General features: G+C 43.7%; 1 protein-coding gene across 1 annotated transcript; it reads right to left on the reverse strand.

Annotated features, from left to right (window-relative positions):
• Positions 1-7,280: 7,280 nt before the first annotated feature.
• LOC139658001 (neuronal pentraxin-1-like) lies at positions 7,281-12,085 on the reverse strand. The gene is made up of 5 exons (XM_071536003.1): positions 11,669-12,085; positions 10,997-11,204; positions 9,616-9,857; positions 8,721-8,900; positions 7,281-7,855 (listed from the first exon to the last, which is right to left on the reverse strand). The coding sequence occupies exons 1-5, from the start codon at positions 12,083-12,085 to the stop codon at positions 7,634-7,636; spliced, it is 1,269 nt and encodes a 422-aa protein (XP_071392104.1). The 3' UTR covers positions 7,281-7,633.
• Between the last annotated feature and the right edge of the window lie 340 nt (positions 12,086-12,425).

The following is a 12,425-nucleotide window of genomic DNA, read 5'->3' on the forward strand; positions in this document are numbered from 1 at the left end:
AGGTTTGCTCAATGCAGCAGGCCAGTGTCAGCCTTTTTTTTTTTTCTTTTCCTTTATGGAAATCAGTGGCCTCCTCTGGTGGATGGCCTGTTTCTGTAAGATATGGTCTGTAACTGGCTCCCCAGAGAGAGAGATAGGAGAAGTGACAGAGGGAAGGAGGAGAGAGGGAGGGAGAGAGAGAGGGAACATGACAGGGAGAGAATGAGAGAGAAAGTGAAAGAAGTTGGGGAATGTGGGAGAGAGAGAACATGCGGGTGGGGAGCATGAGAAAGAGAATATGCCTGCATAGTTGGCTTCACAGTGGTTGAAATAAAGATGATGAAGGAGTAAGAGAGACAGAGTGACAGAGAGAGAGATGAGGTTGGAGAGAGTCAGGCATAGAAAGTATGAAAACAGTCTAGAAGAAGATTTGGAGGAATCTACTGAAGTGTGTCAATATACAGCTCTGTGTATTTTGGGTTATACATAACTAACTTCTTAATGCACCGCTTCTCATTTATCCAGAGATCTTTTCCTTCACCATGCATCCTATTTTTCAGCAGCATGCTCTTTTACATTTTTGCATTCATACAGTTGGACTCATGGCTCATAAAATGGATATGCTATATATACAGTATATGCTAATGCTATAATGATTTTAGATATTTATTTGAAAACTGAAATATTACAAATTAATTTGTCACCTATGTTACAGGTATCACAGCTGACATTTTTTGCTCGAGTCAAATACCAAAAGAAATTTCAGAAATATTACAGACATATGATGAATTATATTGAAGGAACAATGTTGACCTTCAATAAACCTTCTCTTGGCTCAGACATGACTTATTGGGTTATTGTACTGTGAAAAAAGTTTCATGTTTAAGCTTTAACCACTCCTATGTTGAACCTCAGCTTAATCTTATTTCTCTGTTCTATCGTGTCTAATATCCACGGGGGAGTTCACCTCAGACGGCCTTTTAAATCAGATCACGACTCCTGACGATGAGGACTCCTCCCCTTCACCCACCCCGGTGTACCTTCAGCTTCCTCTTTGACATCCTGTTGTCGTGCGTCAGCCATACATATTTCATGGAGGATTCAGTGAGGGGGTAAGTGGCGGCAGGTTAAGGCTAGGCACATTAATAAATCAAAGCAGATTGGAAATGGCGTGGTGAGGTTTCATACGGAGTTGGCCCTGCGTTGGCCCAGGCTTGTGCATCTTGAGCACTGCAGTCATGGTTGTTTTTCTGTTTTAGGTGAACTGAAAGTTTACACAGTCATTTGTATGTTCAGTGAGTTTCATAACCCTTGAGCACTTGAGAACTTTTTCAAAAACCCACTGCATAATTTCAAAAATACATGCGGCATCAGTGAGAAAATAAGCATTCTCATAGTCATTCCTGAAAAACACGCTTTTATGTGAAGGTCCAGTGGAGGTCAGGTAGAAACCAGCTGATAACAACTGGTCAGAGCCGCTGGTCTGGACCTGGAAACACCTGAGAGACCCCAGAACCACAGGAGAGAGACTCCATCTGTGGACTGTTGGGTTAAAACTCAGCAGGGGTTTCAGATCAAACGGACACTTCAAAGGCTTCCACGTCTCATACTGCAGAACGGCCTGAATGGTCAGAATTGTCCACACTTGTTTGGGATGCAGAGAGGCTAACATGGATAGTGGTGATTCTGAGAAGGGTTTCTATTTCACATTCAGAAAGCTTGGAGAATGAATTAATAGGCCCTTTTCACACTTGCGCATTCGGAAAGCAGAATTAAGCGATAGCTGCAGTCTACTACCAAGTGCAACTGTAGTGATCGATGATGCCTAGCTCTCACTGCCTCTTCCTCATCAACAGTAATTGAGACCGCATAATGACATTTAATGGGACAAAATGAGAAAAAATAGCTGGAAACAGACACAGCTTCTGAATCAAACCCAGCTGAAATGCCAAGGAATGCCAAGGAATATGTTTTTATGCCCAGGTGCACAGCTCATGTTGTTTTAATACAATCAGCAAATTAGCTGGATACTAACAACAAAATCTTCTCTAAAAAAATACTAATAGGCACGATTAAGTTAAATATTGAATACAGCTACCTGCTGCACAGCTAACTTTCTAACGTTCGCAAACTTAGCCTACAAACGATCTGCAACGTTAAGCCACACTCACCTTCAAAAAACAATTTGTAGCCTTTCTAAAACATCTGTGACTCACTGAAGCTGATTTTACGCAGGTTGTGGAGGAAGGAAGGCTTTCAACTCAATTGCAAACAGGTGGATCAGCTGTGAATGGGGATATCCTGCTAAGTCAAAGCGGAAGACGTCATCAATGTTTGTGAAAAAGGCGGATTCAATTAGAGGGGAATAACACCTGAGTTGTTTTAACACAATTAGCAAATTACCTGGCTGCTAACAGTGGAGGTCACACACCCTGTGTATGGGACCTTGGCAGAGCTAGACAGGTCATCGTTTAGTTCCACCAGGAGAGAACAGCGCTGCAGTCTGTGTCCCACTGCGTCCTACAGTAGGGCCTGGCCGACAGAGGAGCCTCCTGTTGCGCCCCACATCCACCTAGATCCCGGCCTGCCCAGGAAGCCTCATTATCCACCCGGCATCCATCCTGGAAGCTTCTGCTGCTCATTAAATGCCACAAGTACCTGCGCCCCGCTGCCTCTGGGCGCTTTCTCCATGGGAGAAGACCGGAGAGGAGGAGAGGAGGAAAGGAGAGGAGAACGCAGAGGAGGAAGAGGAGGCTTTCATTCTCGCTCGCTCTCATCTGAAGAGGAAGCCTGATGTTTGGCACTCCACTTTCAGGCATCAGCTGTGAGTCAAATCCCTTCGACCACAAGCCTCAGAGCTCAACATGATGAAAGAGCTAACTGTTGCACTTGTAGAAATAAGCAAGCTGTCAATAGTCAGCAGGCCTTGCCATGCGCTGATATTTGAGAGAAAAAACTTTCAACGGACAGCTTTCTCATTTGTATTTGTTCAGCATGGAGCCCCCCAAACCCTCATTACCTTACATGGCGCTGCTTTGTGAACCCCAGTGTCAACAAGAGGCATTGCTGCTCTTCTGAACCGCAGCATTATTCCTCTCTTGCCACTGCCACGGGGGACAGCTTATGAATTAATGAGATGTCAGAGATGTCATCTCTTTATCCACTCGATCTCACCAAAAAAAAAAAAAAACCTCTGTGGAAGAATTGACATCATGTAGCACTATGAATCTTGTCTGTCTCTTGTGGCTCGACTCTGGAGGCCTCGTCTTTAAAAATGCACTTTCTTTCTCTTTTGTTAAGACAGTTATACCTTTGGAGCAAAAAAATTGAATAAATCTGTGTGACCCACTTATTTTTGCATCAAAATCAAAATGAATAAATCACTGCTTTAGATTGGGTTTGGTCGTATAAGCACAAAATGTTTATGTGTACGAGGCACCAGGACTCATAGCTATGAAGCTTTTGTGTGTAGCTGTCAAGGGGTTTTGTTGAAATGTCAGTGTGTGGTGATGCAGAAGGAAAGAGTTTACTTGGCTGTTGTGTAACTGCAGTGATCTGCCCTGCTATTCATGCTCAGTATTTAACCTCAGTGAGTGAATATTGGCAGATAGCTGTTTCTGCTCTTTGTGGCTACCCAAGTCTATTGCTCCCAAGGTTACAGTATATTACATGGTAAGTCTGAGGAACTGCATTTCTGAACCAATTTTTACGCTGATTTATTGCTGATTTTTCAACATGTATTAAACATTTTTAAAGCACCAACCTGTTACTGTCACTGAATACAAAATATACAGTAGCCATCTTTTATTTGTATAGTTGTATTTCTATAATATGTACCCAAAAATGATTGTCTATTTAAATGTGAATATGTGCCTAATTTTGTGCTCATGAAAAGTTTTTAAAAAATAGTTTTCCCAAATATATAAGCAGATGTCTTTTAAAGTAAAGTAGGGCGCCTCCTCCTAATCTCCAGTATGAACAACAACATCTGTTTACATTGCCAGGTGAGGAGGTGCCCTAGAATATGTGCTTCGTCAGCAAAACTTTATGTAATGTACTGTACCTTAGCATATAGAAGCCGAATATATTACTAACTCCCCTTCAGAAGTTACTCTGTACACTGTTCTTTAGTCACGGGGCCTCCTTAGTGCTTATGTCAGGAGTTTATGGAACAATTACACTGTAATACTTTGACTTTCAATGCCAGCAAAGGTAGGTTTAACCCCAAGCATTTCATCATGTAATGCTGTCGGATGAGATTGTATTCACGCATGAGATGGCTCGGTCTTTGTGTCGTACGCATAGAAGCCGTTAAGATCATCCTTCGGGCCGCCTGGATCTATTTTGGTCAGTCTGCTTTAAATTCTGGACAAAGCAATGTCTGGAGCACAAATGCAATTGCACTGGCATGCACTGCAGCAACAGTCTATCAAGGCTTAGCAGCATTACGCTGGCAGGGTATTAGCTGAGTGTAGTAAGCAGACGTAGTGATTATGACACTGTGCCCATTGACGGGTGTTGTGTCTGTGTGTGTGTGTGTGTGTGTGTGTGTGTGTGTGTGGTGACGTCAAATGAGGCAGGCTTAATCTGGCTGTGCTTCACCCTCCCTGCTGAAGCCTGAGCCAGTGTGTTTTGAGCAGCTACAGAATGACTTGTCATGTTTGTTGTTAATAGGTATCGATGGCATCCAAGGTGGGCCTCTGACCTGTAACCATGCCGTTCTAAAAGTGCCCTCTTATAATGTGTTGATTCACGTATTTTTAAAATAAAATATATTCATCAACATTGTGACTTGGCTTAAGGAAAGATGATTCTGTAGTCTACTTGGAAAAAGCACAATCCACCCTCACTGTGAAGAGTTTTAGGTAATGGTGTGCACTTTATTGTTTCCAACTCCGAGTCTGGCCACTTTCAAGCTGGAAATTAACTCTACCCACAAGCCACAGCCACATGCTGGTAAATTTTGGCAGCAGCTGGAAAGTTTTTCTACTCCACCAACCACTTTGGCCGGGAACCAGTCATCTTTCAGAGGTCCTGTTATTTTCTAAAAATGTAGCTGGCTGGTAAAATAATTTTCACTACACATTTTGGTATCGATCAGCCAATGTGGCAGATGGAATGTGGACCAAAAAAAATGGTTTCTCTCGCCTCTGTGTGTGGTTTTCGTTGCTAACTAGAAAGCATCCCATAGTACTGAGGGGAGGTGACTCAGGAGAAAAGATTTGCTCCTTGTATTAATGCCTTGTCATTCTTTCTTTCATGATGCACTGCTGTGCGGGGTGCATCATGGGAGATGGAGGCTCTGCCGTGGCGATGCAGATCGTCTCTCTCACCTAAAGAAAGCGCACTTCAAGGTCAAGCTCAAGATAGTTCAGGATTTGTTGGACTGAAACCCTGCTAGGACCTACAACTTCATCTCTTCCCCTGAAGATTTCAGTTAAAGCTGTTGCCTTCCAATGACTGTTGTCACTGGGGATTTATTTATAGGTTTGGATTTGGACTGAAGAGAAGAACTTCATAAGATAATAAGATAACATACAATATGATAAACAGTTAGGCAAGATGCGATACGATGCGATACGATGAAAATCTGAATTTTCTGAATGGTTTTCTGAATGAAACAAATACCAACATATCCCACCCAGAAAAATCAGTGATAAACAATCAATGATAAACAGTTGTGCACAATATGATACGAAACGATACGATACGGTACGATACAATATGATGCGATGCGATGTGATGCTGCAGTGTGATGTGATGTGTTTCTGAATGAAATAAACACCAACATCGCACCCAGAAAAATCACCTAAACAGCTGCCCATTGTGAACAGCTTGCTGGTAAAGTGTGGTAACACTGGTTGGCTGGTGCGGTCAAAACATTTCTCACTGGCCTGGTAGAGGAAGAGCAAAACGTGGCGCTCTGAGATGTTGGTTTCACCACCTGGTGTGTGGGCGACAGCAGATAAGTGTCTCCATTTCAACGCAGCAACTGTCAGCTGTGACAGCTATACTGCATGTGAATATGCATGCTACGGCGATAGGTCATCTAAGTCAAATGATTAGGAAAAGTAGAGCCGAAAGTGCTGTCGTTTTGGTTTGGGTTGCGCTCGCTTGAACTGGGCCACTCAAAGGATGATATGACTAGGCACTTTTCTCTCCCGACAGCCTCGCTTTCTTTAGTGCAGGCACTGCATCTCACACCAGCAGCAACAACAAAGCACCGAGTTATCTCCTGCAGTCAGCTAAAAAGAGTCATTGCACACACACACACACACACACACACACACACACAGTTTCATTTCTTCTCTTCTTCTAAGTGCCCCCCTGACCTTCACTGCCTTTGGACATTTCACTTATCTGGCAATTATCACCTCCTCTTTACCATTTGACATGGTGAAAATATTATATCTGGAGATCAGCAATTCTCTTTCCTGCACCCACTTTCTCTCTCTTTTTGCAATCTCTCTCTGCTCTCGCTCTTTCTCCCCCTCACCTCTCCACTCTCTTCCCTCCCTTAACCACACCTTTTGATGCAGACCATCAAAGCCACGGATGCACAACTATGACATTAAGTATCACAATTTTATTACAAAAATTAAATTCTTCATCTCTCAGTTTTGCCATGCTTGGAGCATATAACAATACAGTAAAAAACCCAGACCCAGAGAAGATAGTAAAGCAGATTTCAACAATGCTTTCACAGCACTCTGTCATTCATGCTGTTACTATACAGATACTGTAACATTCCTAATACAGAGTAGTACAAACACCTGCCAAAACACGTCATGTCAGATAACAAACCGTAATTAAATTACATTTACCAGAGGAACAAGAAACTCACCCCACCCCAGAAAAAGAAACATAAACCAATACATTGAATTTTGCAACTTAAAACATACTGAATGTGCTGAATATTTGTACCAGCCCAAGGCACCCAGGCTTTGTAGCAATGTTGGCAAGTAACGACATTCTTACAGAAACACTTGAAGCGAACAACGATTACAAATGACTTGTACCACAGTCTGACTTTGCAGTGTCCTTCAGCGTACCCTCCTCTCCTGGCTTTCTCTTCGTCAGTCACAGTGCAAGTTCCGGAGGGGCGGGGGAGCGAGACGGGGGGTTTGGAGGGAGCTGTACCGCGTCAAACATCACTTCACAGCGCCAAACACTGACAAGAATTGGACAGACAGCGTAATCTCCCACTCTCCAAAGGGGGGAGGGGGGGGGGGGGGGGGCAGGGTAGGGGTAGGGGGTGGAGTTGGGAGGGGAGGGCGAGAGTGGTTATGTAATTCCTCACTTGGATTGTGAAATGTCCAACATAAGGCGCAGATTGCCAGCTGCCAGTCCAAGACAAAATAAGCCGAAACAAAAAGCTTTAGGTGTGCTTTCAACTTAACGTCCAAGAAAAAAATAGAAACAGATACCAATACTTTGTCATTGAGGTTTCCAAGACGAAATAGATTTTTTTTTTTCCTCAAGATGAAAAGTTTTGTTTTTGCACATAAATATCTAAGTATGTATGAATAGAAATCCCGGATTTAAGCTTACCAATAACTTAAGGTCAAATAGTCTCTAACAAACGTCAAATGAAGACAAGAACGACAAAAGCTCAGAAATACGGAGAGGCCTTTCTCAAATGGTGAAATGCAGTTCAGTTGAGTGAACGACAAGGCTCGAAGGTCCATTTGGTCGCTCCTCCAAATATTTCGATGTTGGCCTCCGTCCAGGAGAAGACGTTGCCAGCTTGTGCTTTGCTGTTGCAGGTTGCCAAGTTGTAGATCTCGCCGATAGACAGTTTCCTATCCCAAATATTCAGGTTTGCTAACTCACCAACGTAGGCTTGTGTCGCATCAAAGCCTCCTCCCAAAGTGTCCTGTGGAGCAAGGCAGACAAGTGTAAAATATCAGTGGTGCAAATGTATAGAAAGGCATTCAATCTTACATTCATACATGTGCAACATTTAGCAACATTTAGGGGTGAGGGAATGATTTATAGGCTGGTATCTCAGGGTTTCACAAACTTTTGATGTCAAGAACCCCTAAATAGATCTGTTTTATAAGATTTTGCTCTAAGGAAGACTGTCTGAGAAGGTTTTTCTTGTTAAATATGACTTTACACAGAATTACATAACTGTCTATATTCTAGATGGGAAGGCAACAGCAGACATTGAACAGTCATCTTTATTCATTTTCTCATTGCAGGTAATAAACATGAAATTAATCTATACTTAATTTTGCTGAAGACACCCTGGCACCCCTTCAAATACCCCTTGTGGGTACTAGACTCCAATTTGGTAACCACTTGGGTATCTATCTATAAGCATGCAGTTGATTCACCATTTGGCCAACCCTTCAGTCTCCTGTAATGTTTCTACCTGAGACTATTTCTGTCTTGCTCTGTGAAGAATAATGTTCTCTCTGAAATAAGAGTGAAAAAATATTTTCCTGTCAAATTTCAGGCTGACTTGATGAAGCACTGTTGGGGCTTCCCATGATGGGATGATATATCGCACATTAATTAGATTGGTAGGCCTTAATTGGCCACCTCTTCAATGTCTCAACAATCCCATTACATGAATATTCCTGCCTTTGATCTTTGCTGTGATGAGGCACTCTGTTATTTCCAAAATAAAATTCATAATTGGCTCGGGCTTGTTTCCAAATATGTGGGAATCATATCACAGTAGTTCCAGTGATTTGCAACCATAGAAAATTAATATCCACTGAGCCACTGCTCACCTGCTCTTGTCCCAAAACCAGGACTCCCTGTGGCTTTATGGGGTGGTACGGTGCCAGATTTTCACCGTTGCCCCGCATCACTCCGTCCTGGAAGGCCTCCCACATCCCGTCACGAGTGGTCCACGTGATGCACAGGTGGTGCCACTTGCCGTCGTTGATAAGGAATGGCAGCTTTGCAACCTGCAACAGTGACAATGCACATTTCACATCAAACTCTTCAGTCTTTATGCCAGAGCAAACTTATGGCCAACATGGAATCCTGTGGTGGGTCACTCCATCTCCACTCCCATCTTCCCCCTCATCTCTTTGAGAAGTTCCTCACATCCCCCTCTTCCTGCTGAATCACTTCCCCTCTCCCACATCTTCCTCCTCTACTCGCTCTAAAAAAAAAGTCCTTCTCTTGTTCACCTTAGCACTTATTTTTACTTCTTTTACAGCAGTTCTGTCACAGAAATAATGTCAAGGCACTATGGCTCTCACCCAAGCACTCCTCACCTCCTCATCGGTTTCTTGCAATATTGATTTAGAATTGCAATTTAATTGATTATTTACTCATTTAATTTCTCTCTTTCTTTCTTTTTTTTCCCCCTTTTGTTGCTAATGTTATTTATTTGTAATCTGGGCACCACTGGAAAAGAGGGTCCCAATCCTCAGTGTGTCTTCTGAGGACTAAATAAAGGTTGAATGAATGAATGGTGATCTAGGGAATGAAGCTTATTCTACTGTTATTATTCTACTGCACTCATTGTAAATCTCTCTGGATAAGCTTAAAATGTAACATGTAAATGTAAAAGAACATAAGGATGCACTACAAGAATAATAAATGTGTAAAATCGTATTATTATGAATCTGTGTTTGTGCATAGTCATCATTCAGCTGATGAGTTTGCCATTACCTTGTCATTGATGAGAATCTCCATGGGGTTGTTCCCCCACTCGATCAGCACCAGCTCGTTGGCCTGTCCCGGGACAGCGTAGGAGAAGGGTGTTCCCACCCCAGGAGAGGCGTTGGACTTGATCCACAGACACACGGTGAAGGAGTACATCTCAGGGAGGCTCCTCTTGGCTTTGGCGTACATGTAGTTGGTTCTCAGGGGGAAGGTCAGCTGGAACTTGTCCGTTGGTCTGTTGTCTTTGCCTGTGCAGGAGATTGTTTTCAGTTACAAACTATTCCATCTGTCAAACTCAACTGAGTATTTTGTTTATTATATTTAGGGATTTAGTGGAGGGTAATCCCACCGCTCAGTTTATCCACCTTTTTTAGGCATACATAAATCTTCCACACATAAACTCATAATATAGATCATAGTAAGTAGTATTAAACTTATGGAAATTACATTAAAACAGTCTCTCTTAGGGAAAAGAAAATAATGCTTTTCTGAAAATATAATTGATCATTTTTGTTCATAATGGTGGTTCTTTGCGTTATGGTGATATTTACCCCTCTATCAGTAATTATATGCAAATGTTTTTATTATAGGTTTCTCAGTGTCTGTGCGTTGCATGTATGTGTATGAGGTCTCTCTCTCTCTCTCACACACACTCTCCCACCCGCCCACCCACCACACATACACACACGCACGCACGCTTATGACTGTCAGTAACAAGCTGAACAAGCTTAAACCTTGATCGATAGTCCAAAATGCGCCTGTCTGTGCGCAGTGCAAGAGGCGCGCATTGTCAGAGAATCACCCTGCAAAGTTTCTCACATCCCGACCTCTGCAAAAAATACCCTGTGCGTAGGCTAATAAGCAGGACATAGTTACGTTTTGGCCCAAGAAAAATCTAAACTCAGCGAAGCCGAGGTGTTAACAGGTATTGAGATATGCAAAGCAATGCAGCTCTCTCCTCCTCCCTCACAATATCTGTGCGCAACGTGATGGCTGCGGCAGTGTAAACCGTTCCGTATGAGTGGTGTGTTCATGATGTGCACGAGCTGAAGACATCTGGTTTCTCTGGGTTCCGACGACCTTGCGCATAACAGCCAATTAAGGATGATTTTCTCGTTAACTTTGCTTTTATACAGAATTACATAACTACTGTAGATGGGGAGGTTGCAGTGGGAAGAGTGAAACCTATAAACAACCGGTCTCTTATTGCGCTTTCCTCTATAAAAGTGTTATAAAACTATACCAAATCTTGCTGGAAACCCCCTCTGGAGCCCTCTTTAAGGACATAAAAACGAGTTAACTCAGCTGGTCGGTTTCCATGCGGATATTAAACTGAGAATTAAAAGTCCTGTGCGCACATTCCCGTTTCCTCTGAATCCAAACGCACCTTTCTCGAGGTCTGTGATCCGGTGGTGCAGAGAAGTCAGCGTGGACTCCACTCTGTTCCGCTGGTCGGTGTCGTTTCTCGGGCCCGGTTTGGTCTCCTCCAGAGTGTTGACCCGGGACAGAACCTGCTTCTCCATATCATCTATCTTGTTTTGCAGTAGATCTTTCAGGCTGTTCGCTTGCACGGTATTGTTCCCTCGGCTGTATTGCTGCATTGGAGGGAGACAGATATTGGGTTAAATAGGAAAATAGGAGAGGAGAGGTTGTTTTTTTAACGGTGTTAGAAAAACTCCTAAACACATGCTCACTTTGCTCATTTAGAAGCTGCAGCCTGTTTGGAACTGTGTTAGTTGACTGTTTGTATAATTAAGCTCTGCGTCACATGGTTTATTATGCAAAGACGAGGCAGTGAACCTCAGAAGTCTGTTGCACTTGGCTTTACTGTAAATGATTCTGTCGGACTGCCAAGAAAACAAAATATCCTTAACACATGTGGCTCTCACGGCAGCTCCGAACAGAGACTACACACGGACAGAACAATATGGCAGCAGTGGCTTAGCGGCTTAATCCCCATTCTAATTAATAACCAGGACAACCTAATTCAATTAACTTTACGCACAGAAAATATGAGTGTTTAACCTGGTTAGCAGTGGACTCCCCCTGGCTTGCCTACCTCTAGATTCTCCAGCCTCTGTTTGAGGGTCTGTAAAGTCTGTCCCAGTTGGGCCAGTGTGTCCGTGGGACCCCGAGATACATCCCCCATGGTGTTCTTCGATCCCGGCCGCCTGCCGCCAGGTCCCGCCGCCTCGGGGAGGCTCTGGCTCTCGCAGCGGCTCAACTTGGACGTTAGTTCCCTGATTGTCTCCTTTTGGTTCATAATGGTCTCCTTTTGCTGCAGCACAGTCTCCCGCAGCTGCATGACCGTGGTCTTCAGGTCCTCCGCCGGTCCGCTGTTCTGCATCGTAGCCGTGCACAAGTCCATATCCTTGGGCACCGACGTGCAAATAAACTGGGTCTGTCCGAAGTCTTGCGCGGAGCCCTCCGCAACCAGGCAAGAAAGTAAAAAAAGTTTCCAAGAGAATCCGTCCATGGTTCCAGTCATTTATCACGGCGTGTGTGTGTGGTGTGTGTGTGTGATGCCTCGGTCGCTGCGAGTGTGCGCCTGAGATTTCAGCACCACGGAGCTGTCCACTGAAGCTGTGAGACTTTACCGTTGCTCGCCCCAGTTTATATAGCGGACACAGCGCAGCGCAGGTTCACTGCATCACTGAAGGGAGGCAGCAGGTTCTGCTACCTACAGCGTCCAACCCCTCATTTAAGGTGGACCTGGACTATTTGCTGAGCGCCTACACAGGAAATAATCCCCATTAGCAGAAATGCAAGAGAGACCAGAGTGTGTTTGTATGCTATAATGGCAAAATGAAAGTGTT

The sequence above is a fragment of the Centroberyx affinis genome, unplaced genomic scaffold, assembly GCF_046629955.1.
Source record: "Centroberyx affinis isolate AG114_WGS23_722 - 3 ecotype Tasmania unplaced genomic scaffold, CSIRO-AGI_Caff_v1 ptg002812l_1, whole genome shotgun sequence".
Classification (NCBI taxonomy): Eukaryota; Metazoa; Chordata; class Actinopteri; order Beryciformes; family Berycidae; genus Centroberyx; species Centroberyx affinis.

Bases quoted from the DNA above. Each gene is read 5' to 3' on its own strand.
- LOC139658001 (XM_071536003.1), bottom strand. From the start codon at position 12,085: ATGGACGGATTCTCTTGGAAACTTTTTTTACTTTCTTGCCTGGTTGCG. The intron at 9,858-10,996 runs GTGCGTTTGGAT...TCTCCTGCACAG, and splicing joins GATCACAGACCTCGAGAAAG to GCAAAGACAACAGACCAACG. The intron at 7,856-8,720 runs GTGAGCAGTGGC...CTTGCTCCACAG, and splicing joins TGGTTTTGGGACAAGAGCAG to GACACTTTGGGAGGAGGCTT.